General features: G+C 54.8%; 11 protein-coding genes across 11 annotated transcripts; 6 read left to right on the forward strand and 5 right to left on the reverse strand.

Moving 5' to 3' along the window:
* Positions 1-671: 671 nt before the first annotated feature.
* Positions 672-1812, forward strand: CkaCkLH20_01929 (uncharacterized protein; the record flags this gene model as incomplete). Its single annotated transcript, XM_038884648.1, has 4 exons — positions 672-717; positions 1157-1394; positions 1451-1616; positions 1681-1812. The coding sequence occupies 4 exons, from the start codon at positions 672-674 to the stop codon at positions 1810-1812; spliced, it is 582 nt and encodes a 193-aa protein (XP_038750348.1).
* Positions 1813-2298: 486 nt separating this feature from the next.
* Positions 2299-2920, reverse strand: CkaCkLH20_01930 (uncharacterized protein; the record flags this gene model as incomplete). The annotated part of the gene is made up of 2 exons (XM_038884649.1): positions 2299-2369; positions 2440-2920. 2 exons carry the CDS (start codon positions 2918-2920, stop codon positions 2299-2301), a joined length of 552 nt encoding a protein of 183 aa, XP_038750349.1.
* A 3335-nt stretch (positions 2921-6255) lies between these two features.
* CkaCkLH20_01931 (putative conidiation protein 6) lies at positions 6256-6563 on the forward strand (the record flags this gene model as incomplete). Its single annotated transcript, XM_038884650.1, has 2 exons — positions 6256-6437; positions 6494-6563. 2 exons carry the CDS (start codon positions 6256-6258, stop codon positions 6561-6563), a joined length of 252 nt encoding a protein of 83 aa, XP_038750350.1.
* A 438-nt stretch (positions 6564-7001) lies between these two features.
* Positions 7002-8939, reverse strand: CkaCkLH20_01932 (ubiquinone biosynthesis; the record flags this gene model as incomplete). The annotated part of the gene is made up of 3 exons (XM_038884651.1): positions 7002-8324; positions 8379-8529; positions 8590-8939. 3 exons carry the CDS (start codon positions 8937-8939, stop codon positions 7002-7004), a joined length of 1824 nt encoding a protein of 607 aa, XP_038750351.1.
* A 611-nt stretch (positions 8940-9550) lies between these two features.
* Positions 9551-10336, forward strand: CkaCkLH20_01933 (uncharacterized protein; the record flags this gene model as incomplete). Its single annotated transcript, XM_038884652.1, has 2 exons — positions 9551-9913; positions 9977-10336. The coding sequence occupies 2 exons, from the start codon at positions 9551-9553 to the stop codon at positions 10334-10336; spliced, it is 723 nt and encodes a 240-aa protein (XP_038750352.1).
* A 236-nt stretch (positions 10337-10572) lies between these two features.
* Positions 10573-11783, reverse strand: CkaCkLH20_01934 (Pex19 protein family; the record flags this gene model as incomplete). Its single annotated transcript, XM_038884653.1, has 4 exons — positions 10573-10668; positions 10717-11295; positions 11354-11574; positions 11630-11783. 4 exons carry the CDS (start codon positions 11781-11783, stop codon positions 10573-10575), a joined length of 1050 nt encoding a protein of 349 aa, XP_038750353.1.
* An 837-nt stretch (positions 11784-12620) lies between these two features.
* CkaCkLH20_01935 (sumo conjugating enzyme) lies at positions 12621-13269 on the forward strand (the record flags this gene model as incomplete). The annotated part of the gene is made up of 4 exons (XM_038884654.1): positions 12621-12655; positions 12707-12867; positions 12938-12961; positions 13016-13269. The coding sequence occupies 4 exons, from the start codon at positions 12621-12623 to the stop codon at positions 13267-13269; spliced, it is 474 nt and encodes a 157-aa protein (XP_038750354.1).
* Positions 13270-14509: 1240 nt separating this feature from the next.
* On the forward strand, positions 14510-16898 carry CkaCkLH20_01936 (asparagine synthetase; the record flags this gene model as incomplete). The annotated part of the gene is made up of 10 exons (XM_038884655.1): positions 14510-14592; positions 14713-14763; positions 14819-14844; positions 14908-14934; positions 14991-15026; positions 15081-15229; positions 15294-16286; positions 16340-16623; positions 16689-16793; positions 16859-16898. The coding sequence occupies 10 exons, from the start codon at positions 14510-14512 to the stop codon at positions 16896-16898; spliced, it is 1794 nt and encodes a 597-aa protein (XP_038750355.1).
* A 1062-nt stretch (positions 16899-17960) lies between these two features.
* CkaCkLH20_01937 (outer mitochondrial membrane protein porin) lies at positions 17961-19285 on the forward strand (the record flags this gene model as incomplete). The annotated part of the gene is made up of 4 exons (XM_038884656.1): positions 17961-18005; positions 18152-18274; positions 18377-19069; positions 19136-19285. 4 exons carry the CDS (start codon positions 17961-17963, stop codon positions 19283-19285), a joined length of 1011 nt encoding a protein of 336 aa, XP_038750356.1.
* Positions 19286-19896: 611 nt separating this feature from the next.
* On the reverse strand, positions 19897-20796 carry CkaCkLH20_01938 (putative DnaJ domain-containing protein; the record flags this gene model as incomplete). The annotated part of the gene is made up of 2 exons (XM_038884657.1): positions 19897-20524; positions 20597-20796. 2 exons carry the CDS (start codon positions 20794-20796, stop codon positions 19897-19899), a joined length of 828 nt encoding a protein of 275 aa, XP_038750357.1.
* A 441-nt stretch (positions 20797-21237) lies between these two features.
* CkaCkLH20_01939 (cytochrome p450) lies at positions 21238-23074 on the reverse strand (the record flags this gene model as incomplete). The annotated part of the gene is made up of 6 exons (XM_038884658.1): positions 21238-21345; positions 21404-21983; positions 22036-22347; positions 22421-22545; positions 22601-22797; positions 22846-23074. 6 exons carry the CDS (start codon positions 23072-23074, stop codon positions 21238-21240), a joined length of 1551 nt encoding a protein of 516 aa, XP_038750358.1.
* Between the last annotated feature and the right edge of the window lie 1758 nt (positions 23075-24832).

The following is a 24832-nucleotide window of genomic DNA, read 5'->3' on the forward strand; positions in this document are numbered from 1 at the left end:
GCGAGAAAACGACGTGGGACCATCACCATCCGTACCAGACGCTAGGCCGAACCTGCCGTACGGAAAGCCTTTCTGGTAATTTTCGTCGTCATTCCCATCTTTTCTCCCACCCTCCGGTCCCTTGGAAACAGAGACTCTTTTTTCCGTTTTGCTGTCAGCTTCACGAACCAGCCTTACCACGCACACTGGCTGTACCACCCCTCTGGGCTTGGTCTCACATCCCACGCAGCCTCATCAGGGTCTGTCGAGTGACTGAAGCCCAATCCAGCCCTACCCTGCCCTGCACTCGACATGATCCCTACAGCACATCGATACGATGATTTTGTAGATGAGGTCTAGACCATCGAGCCCTGCAGATATTGTGCATGCGAGTTGCACCATTGCATCATTGCCAGGCCTCCCGAGAAGACTCTCAGGACAAGTGTCTCTGCTATCTCTGTGTCTCTGACTACCAGGACACGACACACCATCTTTTTTCGCGCCGGGAACCAGGGCCCGCCGCGCGCGCCACCAGCTCGGCTAGGGTCAGTCTAGCTTTGAGCTTGCAAAGCCATCTCAACTGCCAGACCCAAAATCCCGGGCTTCTTTTCCCCGATTCGTCCGTCGAGCTACCCACGAACTGGGGGCCAAGGTGTCTTCATATGAACGGCGGGCTCAATCATTGGCCAAACATGTCGAATGAGCTCATGCATGCCCTATGGGGCTCGTTCTCCGTTCGTGAGTCTCTCCTCGAACTAACGGCACGAGATTGCTGTTCGTGACGGAGCATGCCTGCTTGGTGGTCCCTGGTTCCATTGACTCGGACTATGATCTTAATTTTCGTGATTCATTCTTCTCTTTGCATCTTCCTATCTTTGGAGGCCGTCGAGAATGTACAAAAAGAGAACGGCATAGCGTGGACTTCGACGTGGATGATATGGCATCAACAACACAGTTCACCGATAACAACCTCTCGTTCGCTTTCCTGGCACTCTTTAATACCATAATCTCCTTCTTTTCTGCCGCCTTTCTGTCTCCTTAATCCACTTCTAATCACTAAAACCGACAACTCAAATCAACTCATTGAAGCAATGGACGGATGTAAGTTTCTAGTCAAAGACGTCCGAGACAATCTCCCAGCAAAGACCTCCGTATCAGTAGATCTGACCTGTTCTAGTGAACGAATACCGGACTACAAGGGTCGCAGAAGTCCTCTCCGACTTCCGGACTCTGCAGTACTACATCGCAGCGGTGCCAACTGAGCCCGCGAACATGGAAGACTACTACACTGAGGGCTGGGCAGCCTTGCGCCAGTGTTCTCTCGACGGACAGCACATTCTTAACTGTGCAGCCGACACCAGTGTTCCGCAGGCAAGCGGCGGGCCGCTTGAGCAGGAGAAGGCCGAGCTGAAGCAGTCAGTCACTTGCCTCACTATTCGCGGCCGCGCAAACAAGCTGACTGGTGGCGCAGATGTCTTCTGGATGCTTTCGCCAGACGACATGAATGCCAGAAGATCTATCTGCGACAGGCTGCGGCACAGCGGTGGATGAGCAACCGCGACAGCATTCTGCAGGGTGCGAGGCCGAACGGGAGAAACCAAGCCCACTTGAGTGCCTGTGACCAGCAGTTGAGAATTGTACGTTGGGACAGGGGTGTCTTCAATGTTTCTGAGACGGAATGCGACTAACACGAGTCCCCAGGAACTCACCGCCATCGCGGATGAAAGTATCTACAATGAGTTGCAGGCCTCGGACTATTCGATGGGCCGCTGGACGGCCGAGGATCCCAACCTGCGAAGTGTGCAGCGCTGGCTTCGCGCACGACGACAGTAGGCGCGGATTCTCGCATAACCCAGACGGATGCATGACGAGATCATGAAAGGGATCACGATATCGCCAGCATCCAGGCGTAAACTTTGTATAAACGGCGCATGAGGGATACCACATATGCAAGAAGCGATTTTGTTTTGGAATCTCAGATTTTCTTCACTTCAAAAGACCACTAGACCAACGGCAGACGACCGGATGCGCTTGCGACAGAGACAGTGGCAGAGACAAGATGCAGGACGAAGCATTTGGAGGACATTTGCTGCCAGGCGCAGACAACGTCGTCGGCTTTCAATCTGTAAAACAATCTTATACATCGTCGTCTTTTCTAAAATACGGCCCCCAAAACGCTCTAAACATTCCCCGCGCAGATGCCCGAGACAAGAGGCACGCGGCAAAGATCCAGGCAGAGACAACGTACGTGCGTGCACGCCTGGGCCATGTGCTCAAAACCAACGCCCTACCAACCAAACCAACGAACCACCACCACGGTCAATACTTGGTCTTGCTGTGAACACACAACGCTATCCCGGAAAGAGACAGCACCATTCCAAGCATGGTATCTGATACAGGGTTTCAGCGATCTCCTCAAACCACGTACCGCGTCACACGTTTTTGTCGCAAGAAACTCACCTCGACTGATGACCTTCTTCTCAACCCACCACTCGCCAATCACGGTGAAGAGGAAGGCCAGCGTGTTGACGATCGGGACCGTCAGGCTCAGTTCTGCCGGATGGTGCGTCAACGAAATGACCCACGCATTACCCATGTTTTCGGCACGAGACATGAGAGAGAGACAGGGAAGATACATACCAGCCTGTCCGATGAGGAGGAAGAACCACACGCTCCCCGTCAGGTTGATCAGCAGCGGCACGGCGTAGCGCGGGTTGCGCAGCAGGTCGACGACGCCGAAGAAGGCGCCGTACAGCCGGCTCTTCACCCAACTCGCCCTGACGGCCTCGCTCTCGAGGACCGGGTGCGGGGAGGGGTTGTGGTCCTTGGCGGCGCGTCGGATGAAGGGCGTCGTGAAGCCCCACGCGAGCCCGACCAGGAGGAATCCCGCGACGTAGTTGATGGCCGCCGGCCTCGCGTCCGCGTCGTCCGGTGATGTCATCTTTCTTTTTTGGTTTTTGTTGCCTAGGTTTCAGCTCGACCGGCCCTGTGGTGATCTTGTGGGGTTGCACGAGCTGAAAAAGCTTGCGAGGCTGTGGGGGGGGGATTGTGAGATTTGACGGGGGAGGTTTTCCCTTTCACTTTGACGAAGATTCCGTGGTTCCCGGGATGCCGGATTGATGGAGTGAAGTCGGATCGGAGGGTGTGGGACAGGGGGGGTCTCCGGACCTGGGAGGGAGGCCTACCCCACCAGCCGCGTGGCTGTGCTGGGGCTTTGGTGTCCTTGACAGGCGCCGGGAGGGTTGTGATTGGGTGAGGGCTCCCGCTTGTGGGGTTGCCGCGGCGGACGTAGCCGAGCGGCTGACTTCACCGCTTCCACACCGACATCATCTTAGCGCGCGGAGTTCTGGGGGGGTTTTGCGCCTATCTTTCCATGTTCCCGGTTCACCTGAATGATGCATTCTCGAAATAGGTTCGGCGATTGGGAATGGCCTGCGATGAGAGGCCTCTCATGATGGAGTTACCACCACTCCATGACTTGTGCGACGATGGTCGACGTGGCTGAAGTGTGTGGACAATGAAAGACTGTACGGCCTGCGTTACCAACGCATTTGTTTGTCCAGCCGAGATGAAAAGGGCGATGAGGCAGGATAGGCTCCATTACCTGTTTACGACAACTGACAGCTTCACATGACCACGCCTGTCCGACGAGTCAACGTGCTACCTTGATCTCGAGGGAAGTCAAACGTTTTCATGCGATCCGCACCAAGTTATCCATTGCTTTAGTAAAGGATGACATCAGAAGATTCCATTCTCAGTTGCTCTGCTGATACTCTGATCTCGAGCAACGGCAATTGCCAGGTCCTAACATCTGTCGATCTTCCCCAAAGAAGGCGCTATATCCAACTATTGGCAGGAGACTCATATGGTATGGCTGAATCACAGACGACGACAGCAACAACACCAACGGATTGGTACCGGAGCAGTCCGCGGAGGGCGTATCCGCCTGATGCTGGCAGGTGGCTAGCTGCAAACGCTAGTGCATCACGGCGGATGCGTTCTCATTGGAGTTCAAGTAGGCAATCCCTGAGTTGTAAGCTGTCAAGTGACGGCAAAATGAATAAGCGCAAAGTAGCTATCAGAATTGTGCGGAAACTCTGGATATGTATCTTTCAGCATCCCCCTCAATTCTCCTCCCCGACACTCACGTTCTTACCCCTGATGATCACTTTGCATTCCCCGGAGCCAATGTTCCAGCAAGAACGTCTGTGCTTTTCCCTTTTTCCCACCCGGAAAATGCACATCATGTCTCAAGCTGTCATTGACATCATGACTTCCCACCGCGGTTCGATGAATCATCATTCGCTGCGAGCTAGTGGGGCATAGAGCGCCTAGCCATCAGCCGCATCAACGACAAGCGTCCGCCCCCCGTCACCAATGATGGGATATCCGATCTCTCGAAACCTTACGCACGGCGCGTACCGCTTCTTTTTCTCTTCCCCCGCAGATCTGAGAGGCGGGCAACGAGTTCGAAGTGGGTAGGTTGCTTTGATCGTTCGTCGGGTCGCGTTTGGTGGGGAACTTAGGCCCCGGCTTGACGGAGGGATGAAAGATTCCCATCTGAGATTTCGATCTGAGATTCTAGCATACTATCCTGCCCCGCGCAAGGGGGCTGAATTGGCGTTTGAGGATGGGTTGTGCCTGCAGGTCAGCTGCTGTTGCAGGGACGAGTCGTCCTATGGTGTGTTCTATCCATGGATAAAGTTGTCCATGTTGTGTTTCCCATTATTCACTATCGACAATTGGCACAATACCACAAGTTATCCAATTGTCCAGTAGAATACCTCAACACATTTGTGCTTGTACCTCAAGCACATTCAAAAACTGCACAAACGCCATCCGTTGGTGACGTTGGGCTAGGTGCCTAGCCAGGAGCAAAAGCTCCAGGAACGCTACGTCAGGCACTTGGGTTGTTTCTTTTCTTATTCCGTGCAACCGACCACGCTGATCGACGCCAAACATGACGGCAACGAATCGTCAAATCGGCATTGAACACAGACAAACAACACGCCGGGGGAAAAGCTCGACCTGACGCCCCCGCCCTTCTAGGCCCTCTCCGGAAACACCATCTCGCATGATACTTCGATCCGGTGCAGGACAGGCAGCAGAGCAGCTTTTCGAACCAAACTCCAAACTGCACAAGCCTGCCTGCTCGTCGCCAAGCGCCAGAGCTTGGCCTCTTCTCGCCGACTTCATCGGTCGATCTCACACACACCTTCGTCCCGCCTTACCGCCTCATCGATCGGAGGGGGAGGGGGCTCATGTCACGGACGGGCCTGACCCGTCTGGTTCCCGAGTTTCCCCTGCCTCAGACTAGCGCCGTGAGCTCGCTCCAATGCTCCGCCCGCCCAGTTAACGTCCGTTAATGTGACAGACGTCACGTCCTAAGCACCATAGGGCTGGGTTGGTGCTGTCCCCTAACTGAGACCTCCAACACCTTTAACCACGCGGCACGGCACCGAACACCAGCTTTTTGAGCCTCCGGTTCCCAACCCAGTTCCCCCCCGCAAACTTTTCCCTTAAACCCCTTACGGCGATGTCACCGACTCAGGCACGCTTGGAGCATTCTTCTTCTCAGGGGAGGCGTATCGACGGATCGGAAGAATAAGAAACGCTAGAGTAGAGGCGGGGGGAAGAAGACAAGGCACGCACCGACCGAGTCGAAGGAGACCACCTGCCATCTCGATCCCGGAGCTCAGACGTTTGGGGGAAGCGGCCCTTCACGTCATGACTTTCGACCTGTTCTAGGCGATGATCGAAGAGGGAAAAAGAAAAGACGAAGAATAGGCAGGCAGCACCGCGATCCGACGCGCTTGGTCGTTGGCCCGGTGAGCGCGGTGCGAGTACTGCCGCCGGCTACGTGCTTGACATGTACCCCGCCGTTTGGAGGGGGAAGCATCTCATGCGAGACACAAACGAGCAGGAAAACGCCATGTGCCCGGGGAAGGGGGAGTCGATGATGGCATGATCTCATCGAAATGGCTTCTCCCTCTTCTCCCCACGTGTCACTGACGTTTGTTTTGTGAATGCGGCTTGGTTGGAGGGGTAGCTCGGTGCAGAGCTGTGCTTTGTCTCTTACCAAGCTTTCACGGTGTTTCGACGTATGGTATGTTGCTCTCAGCAAGCTCTGTAAGTTGTATAAGAAGGAGGTAATCCTCCAGCTCTACCTGTCTATCTCTCTCATCATTACAACATCCACTCAAGCATCTACATCTTCCACAGCTCAAAAGCTTCCAATAATTACTCTCCAAATAATCTCACCAACCAAACATCAACATGCCTACCGAAGCTCAGATCGCCGGCGGCCACAAGGCCAACATCAACAACCCCAACACCTCCGAGGAGTCCAAGCAGAACTCCAAGAAGGTTCTCGAGAACGAGTTCAACGGCGGCGATGTCCCCAAGGCTGGTGACAATGAGCAGAAGAACCCCGGCAACGTTGCCGGTGGTCTCAAGGCGTGAGTGCTTCCATCACTTTGCGCTGTCGATCCATAGCTAACTGGCTTGCTTATAGTACCCTGAAGAACCCCAACGTCTCCGACGAGGCCAAGGAGTCTGCGAAGGAGCGTCTTGACAACATGTAAAGCGTCAGCGTGTAATTGGGAATCAAATACCACTGTATCTGTACGCGGAGTTTATTGATGAGTAAATCATCTTAGCAATTACCCATAGCTTGGCGCATGCAAGCCTTCAATAAGATTATTGTAAAACTCAAAAGCTACACTTATTTTTTTGCGATATGACGGACGGATATGTACAAAATCTGATACATCATAACTCTTACATAATTTGTGACAATGGCATAGTGTAGTCGCATGATGTGATTTTATTATGCTAGGTAGTGAGCATGGTTGGTAGTCACGTTAGGTCAACGGCGTAATGAGGGATGGGATCGCACATTACATCAAGGCCTTTTCAACAATCTTAACTCAGGAGTTGATATGCACTCGGTAGGGGCAATCTTGTTCATCAACACAACATGAATTACAAGTCTATATGTCTATATCCAGGTATCAAAAGCATCACATGCCAGGAGCCGAAAATCCCGCGCTCTTGAGTCCAAAAACCCTCTTCATGCTAAGCCACAGCTCAAAAGCGCCGAGCTTAAACTCAACCCTCAGAAACCCGATCCAGGCCGAAACCAGGCGGAAAGCGTTGGGCGGCCACAGCAGCGAGCCGCGCTGCCTCAGATCTTCCAACTGCTCTTCGAACACCGTGCGCGTGCAATAGCGAGCGAGGATCATGAAGGAGAGTATGGGGCCTTGGCGGGTGTGCAGGTTCTCGTCGAGACTGCGGGTGAGGTCGTTAGTCTTGAGGATGAGCAGGATGATGCGGGGCACCTGGCCGAGCAGCTGGACGAGGTCGGCGAGCAGGCCCTCCTGGAGAGCGTCGCCCATCTCCTTCTTCTCGTCGTCAGTGCGCGTCTGCAGGACGGAGCCCTCGCTGTTCAGGACGCTCCAGTCGCGGCCGGTGATGGCCGAGGCGAAGAGGGGGAATTGGTCGTCGTTGATGTTGGCGACCTCCTTGGCGTACTTGCGCATGCGCTTCATGTCGCCGTCGATGACGGCGAGCCACATCTTAGCGTAGGAACGTTGGAGGTCTCGGGGGATGTCGCGGTACAGGCCGTGGTCGTAGAGGATGATGTCGAAGTTGTGACCACCGCGCAGGCCGCGGCGGGATTCGTTCTTCCGGATCGCGAGGTTACCGCCGTGGGGGTCGCAGTGGAGGGGTGCGTCGTGACCAAAGATCATTTCGTTGAAGATGCGCGCCAGACAAGCAGAGACCTCGTCTCGGTCGATGCCGTTGGCGTCGAGGTAATCGAGATCATCCAGGCGAGCACCGGACTCTTGTTCCATGACCAGGATGCGCTGCTTAGCCCAGAGAACCTCGGGAACCACCAGAGGATGTTCCGGAAGCTTGGCGAAGTGTTCCTTTGTGCGGTTGGCGTTGTAAGCCTCCTCCCTGAAATCCAGTTCCTTAGGCAGAGACACATCCATCTCGGAAGACAGCCATTCGAGGTCGTATTCGGGGAAGAAGCGCTTCAGGGTAGAGAACGTGAATCGTGTCAAAGCCAGATCTAGAGGAGCCCATTGGCCAAGACTTGGGTGTTGTACTTTGACGGCGACCTTCATGCCCGTTTCCTTGACAGTTGCGATGTGCACTTGAGCTAGGGAGGCGGCGCCAATAGGTTCGGTTGAGAATTCGGAGAAGTAGTCCCACAACTCCTTGCCAGTATCCGCTCGAAACATTTCCTCGATAGACTCGAATGAGGACACGGGGCACTTGTCCTGTAGTGGGATGAAGGTATTCGTCCATTCAGAGGGGAGAAGATAGTTCATCGCACTCTGTATCGGTGTCAGCTATGAGGTCTGACATCTCGCATGGGAAGGGGCCCGTACCAGGTGCTGGCCCAGCTTGATGAAGATACCACCGTTCTTCTCCAGAACCTTGAGTGTACGATCGGCGCATCGCTGGTGGCAATCCTTGAGTATCCTCGACTGAACCTCGGGGTCTTCGATCTTCTCCTGTTGATTCAGGGTCGTGCGGTAGCTGTAATAGCATTAGCCGGGGCAACACTTCAACCGCAGCCCTCGCCCAGTGATTCCATACTCATTGATGCAGACCGCAAGAGCAGCAGCAACCCGACCAGCACGCTCCGCCGCACCATAACCATGCTTCACATCGTCCGTAAAGGCGAGCACTCCTGCCGCCGCCGCTCCACCACCGGAGGCAAGAAGCAACACACGACCAACCTTCCGACCACCTCTAGGTGGTGTTCTACCGGCCGAGGCCCTGGACGACGTCGACGAGAAGCCTCGGGGGCTGCTGTTGGTGAATCTCTGCTGCGTCGCCCTGCTGCTAGGCTGTGCCAAAGGGCCGGCTCGACAGCTGGAGCAGGTCCATGGTTGTCGAGTGGCGAGCCGGCGCAACGAGGGCGAGAAGACGGAGAAGGCTTTCATCTGGGCGCTGGCCAGCTGCTGCCAATGGTCTGACAATCGCAAGAACAGTCCTCTGCGACTATCATTCTACGGGTCGCGTGTGTTGTGTTTTTAATCGAAGAAGCGGTCTCGAGGGGCCGTAGCCGGTGTTCGTTGCAGATAGTGGAGTCTTCTAGTCCAAGGGAATGTGTGAATTGCTCGGCGGAAGGACCCAGAACTAGACGGGAATCATGTCGTCAATCAATTTTCCCAGAGACTTTTTTTTTTTCTCGCTCTATCCCAGTTGTCATTGCGCCTGCAGCAGCATCGTTGGGGAACGGTGGCGTCTTTCCCCCATGCGGCGCCGTTTCTATTCGTTCGGCTTGGCCATCCCTGCCTCGGGGTCCGTTCGGGAACCGCCGGGACGAGAGGCCTGGCCCGCCGTGGTGGATTTCACGTGTCATCGCTCAAGCCACACACATGTGGCGCTGACCGTCCAGGGTGTAGGTATCTGACCGCGTCGGAGTCGCGTCCAACTCCAACAATCAATTAAGCAAATAGCATTAACCAGCGCGAAATACCCCGTCGAGTCCGTCGCACAACACACCTCCATCCCACCACCAATATCCCACGTATTGCTCGCGACCATCTCCATGCAACACAACAGCTCGCCGGACAGGAATAGGAACAGCAACATGTTTTCCGTCGCCGGTCCCGTCGCCGTATTCAACGAGCGGACGTCCTGGGACTTCCGACCCGCCGTCCCGTCGCCTCTGTCTTCGTCCCCGATTCGCGCGACATCGCCGCTCTCCCCAATCAACGACAACGCCGTCCGCCAAACACAATCTTCGCCCATCCCCGCGCCCAAGTTCAAGTTTGCGTCACGTTCGGCGAGGCCGAACCCGGTAGTCCGGAGACGCGAGGACGTGCAGGAGAACCGGCGGAAGGCCTTTCTCCAGAACGTGAGGCAGCGCCAGGATGACAAGACGTATCAGAGGCGGGATATGGAAGGCACTGTAGGTTCATTACCTCGTTTCTGTTATGCATGGGTCATGCGCATCGTACTAATCGACGGACAGCTCCTGAAGTCTGATTGGGATCGCGACGTGCGGCGACGCTTCCAGGCCAAGCAGCTCGAGGGAGACGCGATTTACTCCGAGGCCGACATCGAGGACGCTGCGGCTCTTCCCCAGAACCAAGTGCAACAATTTCCCAACGACGTTGACGACATGATGGTCGATGCGATCGCACAGGAAGAACAGCAAGAGCTCGACGCACTTCTTTCGTCATACAGCCAATCGTCAAGCGCGCAGCCATCGTCACAAACAGACCCGTACAATCTCTCAGATGACGAAGACTACGATGAGCTTTTCATGAGCCTAGTGTCGGCCGGAAGCAGTCAACCAGATGCATCGTCTCAGGACATGGACATGTCTTGAACGGATTTGGGTTGCCCACTTAATGATCAGGCCGGAGTACCCATGGGCAGGTTTGCATTGCGGAGTTTGGGAAAAGAATGGAATTGGGATCACGAATCGCTTTGGGCGTTGGACGGACTATGTATGGGTGAACGGCGCATGGCATTCGAGTGGGCTCTTGTAGGGAAATACAGAGTCACACATGAGCTTATGAGCTTCGTGGGAATACATCTGATATCTCCGCAGTGATTTTCTAATTATTGCGGATTGCAGCTTTCGTCGGCGTTGAAGGCTTCCTGTGCTGACGGCATATCTCCAACCAAGTCCGAAGGTGGCGACCCGGCGGCTTGCATCTAAGTGGTGTCAGTGGCGCGGACTTCACATTGCGAAGGTGGGATTACCTTTTGCATCCTATCCACGATGTACTCTCTATCCGCCGGGTTCGAGTCTGCATATTTCTTATCCTCGAACTTGGCAACGATCTCCTTGACCAAAGCCTGCTGCTCCTCGTATCGCTTGAGGTCTTCTGCCGGAGTCTTTTCTCGGTTCTTCTCCAGCCATTCGGGGAATTTGTCGTTCAGCTCCTTCATAGGTTCGTACAGAATCTCCTTATTGGTGAGCTGATCCATCATGCCCATCAGCATTTTGGAGAACTCTTCTTCGCTGCCTGCACCATCCATATTTCCGTCGCCAAGTTGCTTCATCATTTCAGCAAGGAAGTCTTCCGTGGACGACTCCGCAGCCGCGGCCGTTGCCTGTTCGCCAGATGCTTGCATTCGCTCCATTGTCTTTCTAATCGTCTCCTGGAACGAACCGTCCGCAATAGGGTCCGACGTCGCTGCCTTGCTAGAAGAGGATGTTGGCCGAGGTGGTGCTGCTGATGCTGATGCTGATGCTTGTGGTTGAGGGGACGGTTCGGCTTCCTGTGCAGCCGCGTTGATCTGCTTAAACATGGTATCGAACTGTGCCTGCATCTCCGGCTAGGTGACTGTTAGTTGATGCGGTCTGACTGATTTCACGGAAACCTGGCGCTGTTACGTTTTTCTCCAACTCTCCGATTAGATCCGCCATGCCCGCTTGGAGCTGCTTGGCAAAGTCGTCGGAGGATAGCATGTCTTCCAGATTCTTGTCCTCCAAGTTACTGTTATCGGCCTCGTTTTCAACCGTCGCGGGCCTCCCAGGACCAGTAGCAGCGGGCGCGGCTGGCTGTTCCGGCTTCTTCGTGTCCACCTTCACCGCCGAAAACTCGTCGAGCATGTCTGGCATGGTCAGCACAACTCTGGTCATCCGAAAGCTCGTAGCTGTAAAGCGCACCATCGAGATCGTCCAAATCATCCTCGTCAGGATCCGGAACATCCTCCATCACTTCATCCGGCTTCTTCTCCTCGACTGCAGGCGCAGGCGCAGGCGCAGCGCTCTTCGTCTCGTCGGGTTTGGCTGCGCCGGCGGAGCCAGCGTCTTTCTCCATCGTAGCTACGCGATCTTGGAATCTTTTCAAAACAGAATGTGGAATGCGATAGCGAAGTGTAAAAGAGGATGAGGTGTAGGACGCTCGACCCGACGGATCAGAACTCCAGATGCAGACAGGACAAAGAGTCGGACTGGGCGTAGCTGATCTGCGACGATGATAGCCCAGAACCAAGGGGCGCTGCAGACAGTCCGGACAAGCGCACAAGGGCTGGGAGAAAGATGCAAAGTCGCACGGGGCTGGGATGATCGCTTTGTACGTGCAGAAAGGCGGACTGTCAGATGAAAGCCGAGGAATCGGGCCTGAAGCTCCTTGTCTTGCATCTGGGCAGGTCCATTTGCCCCACGTCAGATTCCCAGCACCCCGCGCTGCCGACCGCCGTCCACGGGCGGTTCAACTGCTGGAGCGGGGTCCTTCCTATTCGTCACCCCTCTTCAGGCGCCCCGAGCTTCTGAAGCAGGTACGTACCTGCTGTCGAACCCGAAAAAATTCCACCGCCTTCCGACCAAGGCGGCCCGGTCTGGCGCATCAGTGAGGCAAGTGCGAAGCGAGGCGGCCAAACATCAGCTGCAGTTGGATGGTGGACGACTTTTTGCAGTCTTGACAACCACCTCTCTCAACTCCGTCAGCCTTGCCGCAAAGTTACAACCCGCGGCGGTCCCATATCGACATCAACGTCCGAAGTTTCTCGTCCGTCGGCGAAGACTTCATCCGCACGCGACCAGAGCGCCCGCCCGGCCGAAGTACACTCACGGACATCGCACTTGCGACGAAGCAAGCAACTTAAGCCGCCGACAACGACAACCACCCGACGACGAGGAAACTACATCCATCACGATGTCGCTCTGCCAAAACAGACTTCAGGAGGAGCGGTAAGGCTCTACGTCGTACGACTACCGATACTCCCCGCTAACTTGTCACAGCAAGCAGTGGCGGAAGGACCACCCGTTTGGCTTCTTCGCGAAGCCTCAGCGCACCGCCCAGGGAACTCTTGACCTGAAGGTCTGGGAGTGTGGTGTCCCGGGCAAGGAGAAGACCATTTGGGAAGGCGGGCTGTTCAAGCTTACCATCACATTTCCCGAGGGTAAGTAGACTGGCATTGGAGATACACAGATGACCTCGGACAACCTGTACTGACCTTGTTTGGCAAACAGAGTATCCTACTAAGCCTCCCAAGTGTAAGTTGTCTCTAACTTCCGGATCGGTTCCTCAAGCTGACCGAAACTACGCAGGCAAGTTCACACCCGCCCTGTTCCACCCGAACGTATACCCTTCCGGCACCGTCTGCCTATCGATCCTGAATGAAGAGGAGGCTTGGAAGCCCGCCATTACGGTCAAGCAAATCCTGCTCGGAATCCAAAACCTTCTCGACGAGCCCAACCCCGAGTCGCCTGCGCAGGCTGAGGCCTACAGTCTTTTCAAGAAGGACAAGACGGAGTACGAGAAGCGTATCAAGCGCGTTGTGAGAGACAACCCAGCTCCCTAGAAGGGATAGAGTCACGAGATCTCAACGTCGTATTGGGGGCATGACTTCGGCGTTTAGGGAATACCATATGGTTTGCTTGTCTGCTTTTGGGCGAGTCGATGACGCTACACAATGGATTCGAGGGTAGGCAAGATCAGAGGACCAATACAGAAATAGCCTAGACTTAGTCTGCTTTAGAAGAAAAAGGGATCATCGCGAATTGTACGACGTTCAGGTATTTACCGCGTACGTAACGTCTTTGAAAGGGCGTCCGACGTGCGTGGGTACCAAAATGTAAGGCGCGCTCTACAGCTGTGACTCTTCAGGCGGTGGATCTCATCCGTCGGCCCGCGGTGAGAGGCACATCATATAACCGCCGCCAGCCGTCGTGGTGGAGATATATGAGCGGAACTAACAAACCCGGACACTGAGGTGGGCAAGGGAGGCTGAGATTCGGAGGAGCATGCCTCCACCATAGCTTGCTTGGCACCAAATACCTGGAACCCTGACCGTATTGTAGCGGCGAGTAAGTCGGTCGGAGTCAATGGGAGCGGGCGCATTACCAAACAGCAAAGACACACTTTCGACACGCGTTCTCTGCTGCTGAGAACACATGTCCCTACGATAACACTGTAACCAGCCTGCGGCGAGTCTCCATCCGTTGTCGCTCTCGCGGCTGCATGCTATAAGCCATTGCCGTCGCCGTGGCACCATCAGGTGGCTTTATAGAAATCAAGGGCACCACATCAGCTCGCGATTCCGTTGGTCGACAAGGAGGGTTCGAGTTTCTTATCAGTCGGGCAGGTTAGGTAATTGGCAGACTGTTGAATTTTAAGTGGCCAGGACGCAAACTGTCGCAGAAGCCGAGATCGGCCCAGGGGAAAGCTGCGTCACACTAGCGCAACGTCTGAGATTAGCGCATCGTGTGCGGCCAGTGGCTACAGACACTTTTTTCTTCGAACCGCGCCGAAATGGCACAGGCGAATGTTAAGTACCTCATCTTATCGCCCCGGCCACCGTCAGGGCTCGTCGGGGTGCTTGCCGGTGACCTGGGAAATGCTAGGGGCAAGGGATGTCATTGTTGTATCAGAGAAGCTTGGGGTCGTTGCGGTAAATCGAGCCATAAAATAAAAAATAAAAAAAACTGGGTGAAGCGCAAGAAGAGTCATAATTCTTCCCGCTCCCACCCTCCGCCGCCTCCCACCTCTTTGCTCCGTATTTATTCTTCCGGGACTCTTCTTTAAGCTTCCAACCCTCGAGCTTGTGCTTTTTCCTCTCGACACAAACCTATACCCAACCGCAGCTCGAGACCGCAAACATGTGTGGCATCTTCGCCTGTCATCGGTACGTCGAGATCGTTCCTGCATCGGCGGGATGGAGGGGCAAATGAGCTCCCCTCCAAAAAAATTCCCAACCCCGCCATGATTTTCTGTACGGACGACGCGACTGACTATTTGCGCGCAGTCACCCCGACGTCCAAAAATTCAAGCCGACAGCCCTGAAGCTGGCCAAGGCGTAAGTAGAACGTTTTCGGAACCTCTGGTGCATCAATTGACTTTCTATCGTGCAGCATCCGTCACCGTGGTCCCGATTGGAGTGAGTCCTGAGTCACCGCGATACCAATTCCAAGAGTAGAGGACTGACCATCGTTCCATCCAGGTGGTAACATTATTTCCAACCACACGAGTATGTCGAGTTTGATCGCCAATGCGAGTTGCAAGCCAATTGACCATTCTTCATAGTCCTGTGCCATGAGCGTCTCAGCATCGTCGGCGTCGGTAAGTCACACTTGGTCAGGCATTGACACTCAGTCGCTAATCATGGCACCACAGAGTCCGGCGCCCAGCCCCTTACCAACGAGGACGAGAGCATCATTCTCGCCGTCAACGGAGAGATCTACAACCACCGTCTGATCCGCAAGGCCCTGAAGCACAAGTACAACTTCAAGACCGGCTCCGACTGCGAAGTCGTCATTCCCTTGGTGAGTCACCACGCTCGCGACGCCGTCTGTGCTTGGGAAGCAGCATCGTCTAATAGCGATATAGTACGAGGAATACGGACTCGACGCCCCTAAGCACCTCGACGGCATGTTCTCGTGGGTTCTGTACGACAAGAAGAAGGACCGCACCATCGCCGCCCGCGACCCTATCGGAATCACCACCCTCTACCAGGGCTGGTCCTCAAAAGAGCCCGATGCTGTTTACTTCGCTTCCGAGCTGAAGTGCCTGCACTCAGTTTGCGACAAGATTGAGGCCTTCCCTCCCGGCCACGTTTACGACTCTGCCACCGGCAAGACCACAAGATATTTCGAGCCCTCGTGGTGGGATCCTGCCAAGGTCCCCGACACCCCTGTCGACCTGAAGGCTATCCGCGAGACTTTGGAGAAGTCGGTCAGAAAGAGACTGATGGCTGAGGTTCCCTACGGTGTGCTGCTCTCTGGTGGTCTGGACTCCAGTCTGGTTGCCTCCATCGCCCAAAGAGAGACCCTGCGTCTGAAGAAGGCGGCCCTTGAGGCCAACGGCGGCACACTACCCACGGAGAACCCCGAGACGGGCGATGGCATGGTCGGTATTGACGATGAGAACAAGCTCTCGACGGTCACCTACCTGCCCCAGCTCAACTCCTTCTCCATCGGTCTGCCTGGTTCTCCCGACAACAAGGCTGCCATGGAGGTTGCCAAGTTCCTCGGCACCAAGCACCACGTCATGACCTTCACGATTGAGGATGGTCTCAACGCCCTGTCCGATGTCATCTACCACCTCGAGACATACGATGTCACCACCATCCGCGCCTCTACCCCGATGTACCTCCTTTCCCGTAAGATCAAGGCTATGGGCATCAAGATGGTGCTCAGTGGCGAGGGCAGTGACGAGATCTTCGGTGGTTACCTCTACTTCCACGCCGCTCCGGACAGGAAGGCGTTCCACGAGGAGACGGTCCGCCGTGTCAAGAACCTGCACCTTGCAGACTGCCTGCGTGCCAACAAGTCGACGTCCGCCTGGGGTCTTGAGGCTCGTGTGCCCTTCTTGGACAAGGAGGTGAGTGAAGCGGATGAACCCAACTCTAGAATGAGTGCTAACTTTGTGTGTAGTTCCTCGAGACGTGCATGAACATCGACCCCTCGGACAAGATGATTACCAAGGAGAAGATCGAGAAGTACATCCTGCGTAAGGCATTCGACACCTCCGACGACCCGTCGGCGCAGCCGTACCTCCCGGAGAAGATCCTGTGGAGACAGAAGGAGCAGTTCTCGGACGGTGTCGGATACGGGTGGATCGACGCGCTTAAGGACAACGCCGAGATCCAGGTGACGGACGAGATGATGAAGAACCCCAAGCCCGAGTGGGGCGACGACATTCCCGACACCAAGGAGGCGTACGTACCACCGATTTTCCCACATCGATGTTGGGAGCTTGCGCTGACATTTTTTGACTCGACAGCTACTGGTACCGTCTTATGTTCGACGAGCACTTCCCGCCGCATTGCGCTTCCACGGTCATGCGCTGGACCCCCACTTGGTCCAAGCAGACGGACCCCAGTGGCAGGTGAGTCACAGAATACCCGTTCCTGAGAGGAGGGCCTTGGCAGTTGCTGACCCGTTGCATGACAGAGCCATTTCCATTCACGAACAAAAGTACGAGGAGGCATAAAGGGGCAATTAAGGTAGTAGGGAGACACCTGTATCCTAACAATTTACGTCAATGCGGGCGGGTTAAGGTAGAGGCGTCCTGGGTTGGGTTAGGCAGACCTCAACAAAGATTTAGAGTCTCATATGGTTCCAATTGATGCAGTTGGTTTGTGGTCATATTTGTTCTTCTTCCCGTGACTGCTCAAAATCCAATACTGTCGTCGCCTTTTCGATAGAAAGCCGGGGTCGGATCGAAACCCCTGGAAAACCCCTCCGCCAGCAGAGGAGGACCTTGCTCATGACGGGCTTTTTTTCTGGGGCCACATATGAAGAATCCTTGAGCCTTCCCCAACCTCAGGTCCCGTCAGGAACCGCTTGTCCTGGCTTCGTGTGCGACAATGATTGATTGCCCGGAACGGGACCTTCGACTTCAAGGAGGTGGTGATTGGCTCATGGTTGGCAGCAGCGACTTGGCCCAGTAATTCCATGTAGTGGTGTGTGAAACCAAAAGAAACGAAAAGAAGGCAAACGGGTAATTAGGCGGCAGGAGCAAACGGAATGTAAGGTATGAAATTTTAAGAGAAGAAGGCAGCGAGTATTGCCAATTTCTCCTTTGTCTCTTTCGTTTAGAGAGACTTCAAATCTCTGTGCCCTCCCTCATAAACCTCACAAACCTCTCTTCATCACACAATCACCTCACGCAGCACCATCACAACCAATCAAGCAACACAGTTGGTCGCATTAAGCATCCTCCACCACCAGCATCCACCCCACGAAGTGCCCATCTGAGGCCGTTGTAATCCCAACAAACCAATAACACATCCCCCACGTGTCGACAAAAGCGGCCTAGTGCGACCCCGTCACCACCAAGCTGCTCCGGTCCGAATTGTGCCGGGAATCCCCGTCAACCAATTGATGCAACCAAAACATTTTCTCGAACAGCTCCGCCCCCAGTCGCAGAACATCTCCTGAAAGGACACCTGCATCCCGCCATTTCGCTCGTCGCAACTCGTCAACTTTTCGCGCTTTCCCAATTGTCAACTCGATTTTCCCTCTTCAGAGTCCTCTTCTCAAATCATCCAAAATGGCTGTTCCTAACTTCGGAGATATCGCCAAGTCGGCCAACGACGTATGCGCCTTTCCCTCCCCCTCCCTCTGACCCTTGATCGGGTATTCGCGGACCCTCGGCGGGAAAAAAACAGAGCTCCATGCGGCTGTTACTCACCGAGGCAAGCCTCGATGAGAAGCCATCTAGCTGACATTGGACCTCGATAGCTTCTTAACAAGGACTTCTACCACCTCTCTGCCACCACCTTCGAGCTCAAGAGCAACACCCCCAACAACGTTGCCTTCAAGGTCACAGGCAAGACCTCCCACGAGAAGAGCACTAACGGAGCTGTAAGTCGCGCCATTCCCGTCTCCGGACACGACACCTCGGTCCTGCTCGGTGTCGCAGTCTGACTCTAAACAACACCCGGCTAATCATACTTCTGAATCCAGATCGAGGGCAAATACTCCGACAAGGCTACCGGTACAGCAACCACCCGCACTCGTTTAAAACGCTTGAGCCTCAGTTTGAGTCGAATATACGGGAAGCCCTACGGCAGCCCGTTATCATTCGGCGCACTCGTTCAGCCCGGTTTCGCACAGTTACTAATGTTCTACCATCGCGCAGGCCTGACCCTCACCCAGACATGGAACACCGCCGCCGCCCTCGACACCAAGGTCGAGCTCGCCGACAGCCTTGCCAAGGGCCTCAAGGCCGAGGGTGTCTTCTCCTTCCTGCCCTCCGCCGCCGCTGAGAAGCCCGCCAACAAGGGTGCCAAGTTCAACCTCACCTTCAAGCAGTCCAACTTCCACAGCCGTGCCTTCTTCGACCTCCTGAAGGGCCCCACCGCCAACATCGACGCTGTCGTCGGCCACGAGGGCTTCCTCGCTGGTGCCTCCGCCGGCTACGACGTCAACAAGGCCTCCGTTACCGGCTACGCCGCCGCCGTCGGCTACCAGGCCCCCAGCTACTCCGCTGCCATCACCGCCAGCGACAACCTGAGCGTCTTCGCCGCTTCCTACTACCACAAGGTCAACAGCCAGGTCGAGGCTGGTGCCAAGGCCACCTGGAACTCCAAGGCCGGTAACAACGTCGGCCTCGAGGTCGCCAGCAAGTACCGCATCGACCCCGTCTCCTTCGCCAAGGTTCGTCGTACCCCACCATGCACAGACTTGGGGTAGCAGATTTCTGACAAAATTCGCCGCGTACAGTTCAAGGTCAACAACAACGGTGTTGCCGCTCTCGCCTACAACGTCCTCCTCCGCGAGGGTGTTACCCTGGGTCTTGGTGCCTCCTTTGATACCCAGAAGCTCGACCAGGCTACCCACAAGCTTGGCGCCAGCTTCACCTTCGAGGGCTAAGCCGTGTTCGCTGACGTGTATTCTTGACGAGGAAAAGTTTTTAAAGTCACATCTCGGCCGCATATTCGGGAGGCTCCTTCTGTCTAGTGTAGATTAGTTCGGGGAGTAATTGAGTCTGATCGACCGGGACACAATGTGTTTACGAAGTGAACGAGTGAGCAGCACTGTTGTTGATGAAATCTGTGTCTACCTACAGCTTCTACTTTTCGTACGCCTCGGGTGACCCTCTTGTATTTGGCTGAGCCGAAGTAATGGATGTCGCTAGAAACTATTGAGATATTCCTGTTGCTAATAGTCTGATTAGCCAAGATCACGTTCAATGAAGCCAAACCGTGCAATTTGGTTTCAACGAGATCTTGGCATAAGAAGCTATCAATAAAACATAAGACCTCCATAGTTACTGGGAACGTCCTCTACTTCAGCTCAGCCAAATACAAGAGAGTCACCCGAAGGGTACTCGCCTCTCAGGCCGACGGCATGGTGACCAAAACCGTCATGGCCCACGACAAAACCGCCGTCCTCAAGCGACTGAACATCCGCCTCCAGAAACCCACCATCTACCATCGTCTATACGTATTCGCTCGTGCTCGCCTCACAACGCCGCCGTCTATCTATTCCTTCTTATCCTTCTTTTTAGGCCCGACGAAAATCATGTAGGGAATGAAGAACGAAAAGAACAGGATCCCCGTCACGACCAGAAACGCACCCACAGACGTCTCCTGCGCCTCGATCGTGACCTCCTGCCCCATGATCCTGTGCGCGCGCCTCGAGTCCTGCCGCGCCTGCGTCTGCCTGTGCCCCTGCTGGTCGAAGTGCCGCACGTTCGCGCTCCGCGTGTGCGCGTAGGGGTCCTGGCCGAAGCCCATCCCGGGCCGCTCCTGCTCGGCCCCCGTCGCGCCGGGGCCCGCGTTCCCCTCGTGCGCGGCCCGCCGCTTGGCCGAGTGCTCGCCCCATCCGCCCGACCGGTAGAAGCTCGGCGGGGGCCCGCGGAAGGTCGTGCGCCGCCGCGAGAGGCCCGAGGCCGGGCGCCCGCCGGCCGGGCCTGTGCTGTGGTAGGAGCCGCGCCTGTGGGCGGCGGAAGAGGAGGAGGAGGAGGGGAGGGTGCGGTCGTAGGCGGAGCGCTTGGCCGGGGTGCCGAGGACGGAGTAGGCCTCTGCTATCTCGTGGAACTTTTTCGGGGCGTTGGGGTCGTCGGGGTTGTGGTCTGGGTGGTGGGTTTTGGAGAGGGCGTAGAAGGATCTGGGAGGTGATGGTCAGCATTTTGGGTGGTTTTTGTCGATGGCGTGGCACTCGGGGTGAGTGAGGACTGACTTCTTGATCTCGGCGGGCGACGCATCGTGTGATACTTTCAGGGTATCGTAGTGGTTCGCGGTGGCGGCGTCATCTCGGAGGGTGCGCGTGGTGGTGAAGGCGCGGGCTCGGAGCTGGAGTCGAAGCTGTAGCGCTTGGGGTGATATCGCGCCGGAGCGGAGGGGACGGGCCGCTGCGGGTGTGAGCCGGCGGAGGAGCATGCCTCATGCTCTCTATCTGGTCCTCCGGCTGATGGACAATTGAGATAACTTAGGTGAAGGAAGAGAATGGTATCATTTGAAGCGCAGCTACATGGGTGGGAAAAGAGGATCAAAAGGTTGGAGGGAAGTGGGAGGGAATGGATGGGAGGCGTCAAGGGTCTCGCTCGCGTGCGCCCCAGACGGATCAGTGACGAAATCGATGGCCCGGTCGGTCGGGATCGGAGCTATGGGTGTGTGGGTGGAAAGACTTATGCAATGACATGGTTGAGAATTATGCAGCATGGGGGATTTATGCATCTCTCACTTCACCTCATCATACGCACCAACTTCTCTCTTCACACATCAGAGTTGATTGAACATGACTTCAGATTTTATTAACAGAAGGAAGGTGGTTTTGAAGATTCCAGAAAATTCCTGAAGTCCCCATCTCGCTCAAACAGTTCAGTCCCTAACCTTGAGCTGAACCCAAAAGTTCTCATTATACGCAATACCTCCAACCACCACCAATCGCCCCTCTCGTCTCATGTCAAAGTCGAATCGACGAACAACCTAAACACGATCCAGATTAGCACACCACAACTCTTCAACTACAATATGTCAAACTCACCTCTGGAAGCAACTTGTACAGCTCCATAATCGCAACATCCTTCCCCAAACATACTCTCGGCCCGATCCCGAAAGCAAAGATGCAAGCGTCCATCTCACTAACAACATCCTTCGCATTTCCCCCAGCTTCCCCCTCCAACCACCTCTCCGGTCGAAAGGCCTCCGGATCCGGGCCGTAGAGCCGCGGGTCCCGCTGCACGACATAGGCGTTGGCCGTTATCTCCGCCTCGGCCGGCACCCACGTCCCGTCCACGACTTTACCTCCAGAGGGCGCCACTCTGGCGAAGAGGTTCATCGCGGCGGGGTGTAGCCGGATCGACTCCTTGATGCACGCCACAAAGAAGGGCAGATGCGTGCGTGTTTCTTCATACTGCACCGTCGCGCTGAGATGGCCCGCAGCATCGGCCGCATCGATCTCGGCGCGAGCACGAGCGAGGGCGGCGGGGTGCGTGAGCAGGAAGCGGAGAGTGCTTCCGAGCGTGGTACCAGTCGTGTCGGCTCCGGCCTGGATCAGGAGTGTAACGTGCGCGCGCTTCTGAGAAGGGGTGAGTGGCTTTCCGTCCATACGGGCTTCGATACATCTGTCCTTAGTGTCAGCCTCGGGTTGTTCTACACGGTAAGCGCAGGACTAACAGCTGCATGAAGTCGGGCTTCTCCTGCGAGAACCCCTCCTCCTCCATCCGCCGCTCCCTCTCGGAGACCTGCCTGTCGGCCTGGGCCATCAGGTATCCCATACCGACATCGTCGCTCGAGCTAGGGAGGAAGTAGTGCCCCCACCAGACCCTCGTGACCCTGTCGCGCAGCCAACGGAAGCGGTTGACGAAGCCGAAGGATACGAGGCCGCGGCGCCAGCTGTGTAGTAGATTGCGCTCATCGCGGCTGTTATTTACGAAGCCCCATGGTTCGGTGAAGGAGACCATGGTCATGATGTCGGCTGCGAATTCGCTGTTGTGGAAGATCGCGTGTCAGTGGATTAAGCTGGCGGTGGTGATATTCGAGATAGAAAGGACAGACGTACGCTACTTTGTCGGAGAGGACGACCGGCTCATTCCTCTCGGCGAATTCGGACATGCGCCGGACGAAGAGCTGGATGTGGGAGTCGAAGCGCGCTTCCCAGTTGTTTTTGAGGCCGCCCATGGACCACTGGTTCAATGTCAGCCAAAGGAAATCAGCTTAGGTGGATGGAGAGGTATGTTACTTGAGGGCCGCCGAGGGCTTTCCGCAGGGACTTGTGGGCGTTCCCGTCGAGGGTCGTGAAGAGATGCGGCGGACCCAGGGAGCCCGTGCCGTAGAAGCGGGATTTGGTATTGCACTTTGGATCCCAGTATATGTCTTTCAAAGCGGCGGTTTGGGGGAAGAGGAGGAGCGTGGGCGCAACTCGGATTGGTTTGTCGGCTTGTGCTTGTCAGTGAAGGTGTATTTCAGGGGTTGACGCAAACGTACTTCCGTATTGTTTGGCTAGCGAGAGCATCCATTGCGGCTCATAATTCAAGACTGATATGAGCGCGTGGACTATCGAGAACGATGCGGCGTACCACGGGCCATGATACTTGGCAAGAGGGTGGAAGCAGAGGTTGTAGACTATGCGGAGGATGAGGGATAAGCAAATTGCAAAGATGCCGAGGCCTGCGATTGTGCTTGGGGGTGGCAGAGGAATGCTTGCTAAAGCCATTCTAAGTATTTCAAAGGTTGGGATGAATTCTTTGTTTACAAGTTGAGTATTCTTTCATAAGATTGCAATACGACAAGTACTGTGACGACGACAAGGACAACAATGATACCGAGAATAGCAACGACAGCAGAATTGAACAATTTTCCCCATCTTATACTTCACGATAGCCGCCCCTTCAAACCTGATGATTCTCCAGACCTCTTCTCCCACATGTGTTGTGACGTTACGTAGAGATGCCCAGGAGATCCCACTCAATCGCTCCCAATGACATGTGTCTTCCAAAGACATTCTGTCAGCCCAGGGTCTCATTGCCATACCGTGTTCGCCGCTCATTGCACGATATAGTAGCAACCGGAGAGCTGCATGCTGTGATGCTACATCTAGTGAACATGTGCGAGACACACGATATGCGGGGTTGGCCAACACCGCAAAGTGTGATCGATCGGCGTACGGCTATCAAGCCTGCTACCGTACGACAAATTCCAGGTTGATAAATATGAATAACCTAGTGATGGTTGGTGAGCTCGTACGGGAAGCTGTACCCGATGTTGACGGATGATTCAAGCTGGTGGAGGAAGACTTGGGGTGGTAAGAGGATCTGGCAGCAGGGTGCGAAGTTTCCCAGTCTCTTCGAAGTCCTCCTTTTCTGAGCATTAACCTCTATGTGCTTATTAGAAGAAGTCTCAATTCAGCTTTCAATGTCTCTCCCAGTTTTCCTGGCCATCGCAGCTTGGTACACTCTCCGTACTGGGGCAAACAGCCACCAAAGTAAATTCCATTCAGGCGGAAATTCCCAGTTTCTTTCTTCAACCATTGTTCTCAGAATGTACCGTCCACGTCCAACATAAGAAAAGCCACCCGTCTTGGCATGTCCGAACCAGCCAGGTCTTCCGAAGAAGCCAGGCCAGATCTTTACTAAGGGTTCCAGAATCGTAAATGTTATGACAAGGCGCACTGATATGGCGCAGGCTTGCAAGACTGGTAAAATGCAGTATTTCAAGACTGGTAAGACGAAATTGTCGAGGAGGGTTCCCAGAGTTCCCATCGCAAGAATCGTCCACTTGCTCGAGAATCCAGTCCATGACTTATAAAAACTGGACCGATGCCAATGCTTGAGGGCTGGGGGCATAATCGATGGCAAAACCGCAGAAGCGAAATATGTGAACAGGGGGACTAGAATCAGCGACAGCATGAAAGCTTGCGAATCTTGAACTCTTTGATCACTAGTGGATTCGTTCAAGAAAGGAAGTGCCCAGAAAGTCTGTGGGAAGATTCGTCAGAAGATTTACTTTTGGCTTAGAGTAGTTAACTAACCGCTAAGAAGCTCAGAGGAGTGTAAACAATTGTGACAATAGTGAAGACATAGATAGCTTGGTTTAAAGACCTAGCATCATTGGTTTCTCGCAAAGATGTCGCACTGAAGATCTGTAGTCATTACTAGTTAGCCAGCATAACGAAGTGAATAATAATGTCTTGGCTGTTCAATTCTCACCCCGTCCCGAAGTCGTGTTATCTCTTCTGTCTTCCGATCAATCCGATCCAAAGTTCTCTGAGAAATGTGATCAACAAATTTGGCTGCTGTGTTCAGATTATGAAACATAGCGTCCCTGGTACTGGATTCCCATTCTCTTGAGTCGTATGTTGCAAATACAGCCTCAATTTCTCGTCGCAGGTCATTGAAACCAGACTTTGCCTCCAAAACGCGATCTGCTGCCACCCTGAGAAACTGTAGCAGTGCGAAACATTGCCGAGACCGAT

This window comes from Colletotrichum karsti, assembly GCF_011947395.1.
Source record: "Colletotrichum karsti strain CkLH20 chromosome Unknown Scaffold4, whole genome shotgun sequence".
Classification (NCBI taxonomy): domain Eukaryota; kingdom Fungi; phylum Ascomycota; class Sordariomycetes; order Glomerellales; family Glomerellaceae; genus Colletotrichum; species Colletotrichum karsti.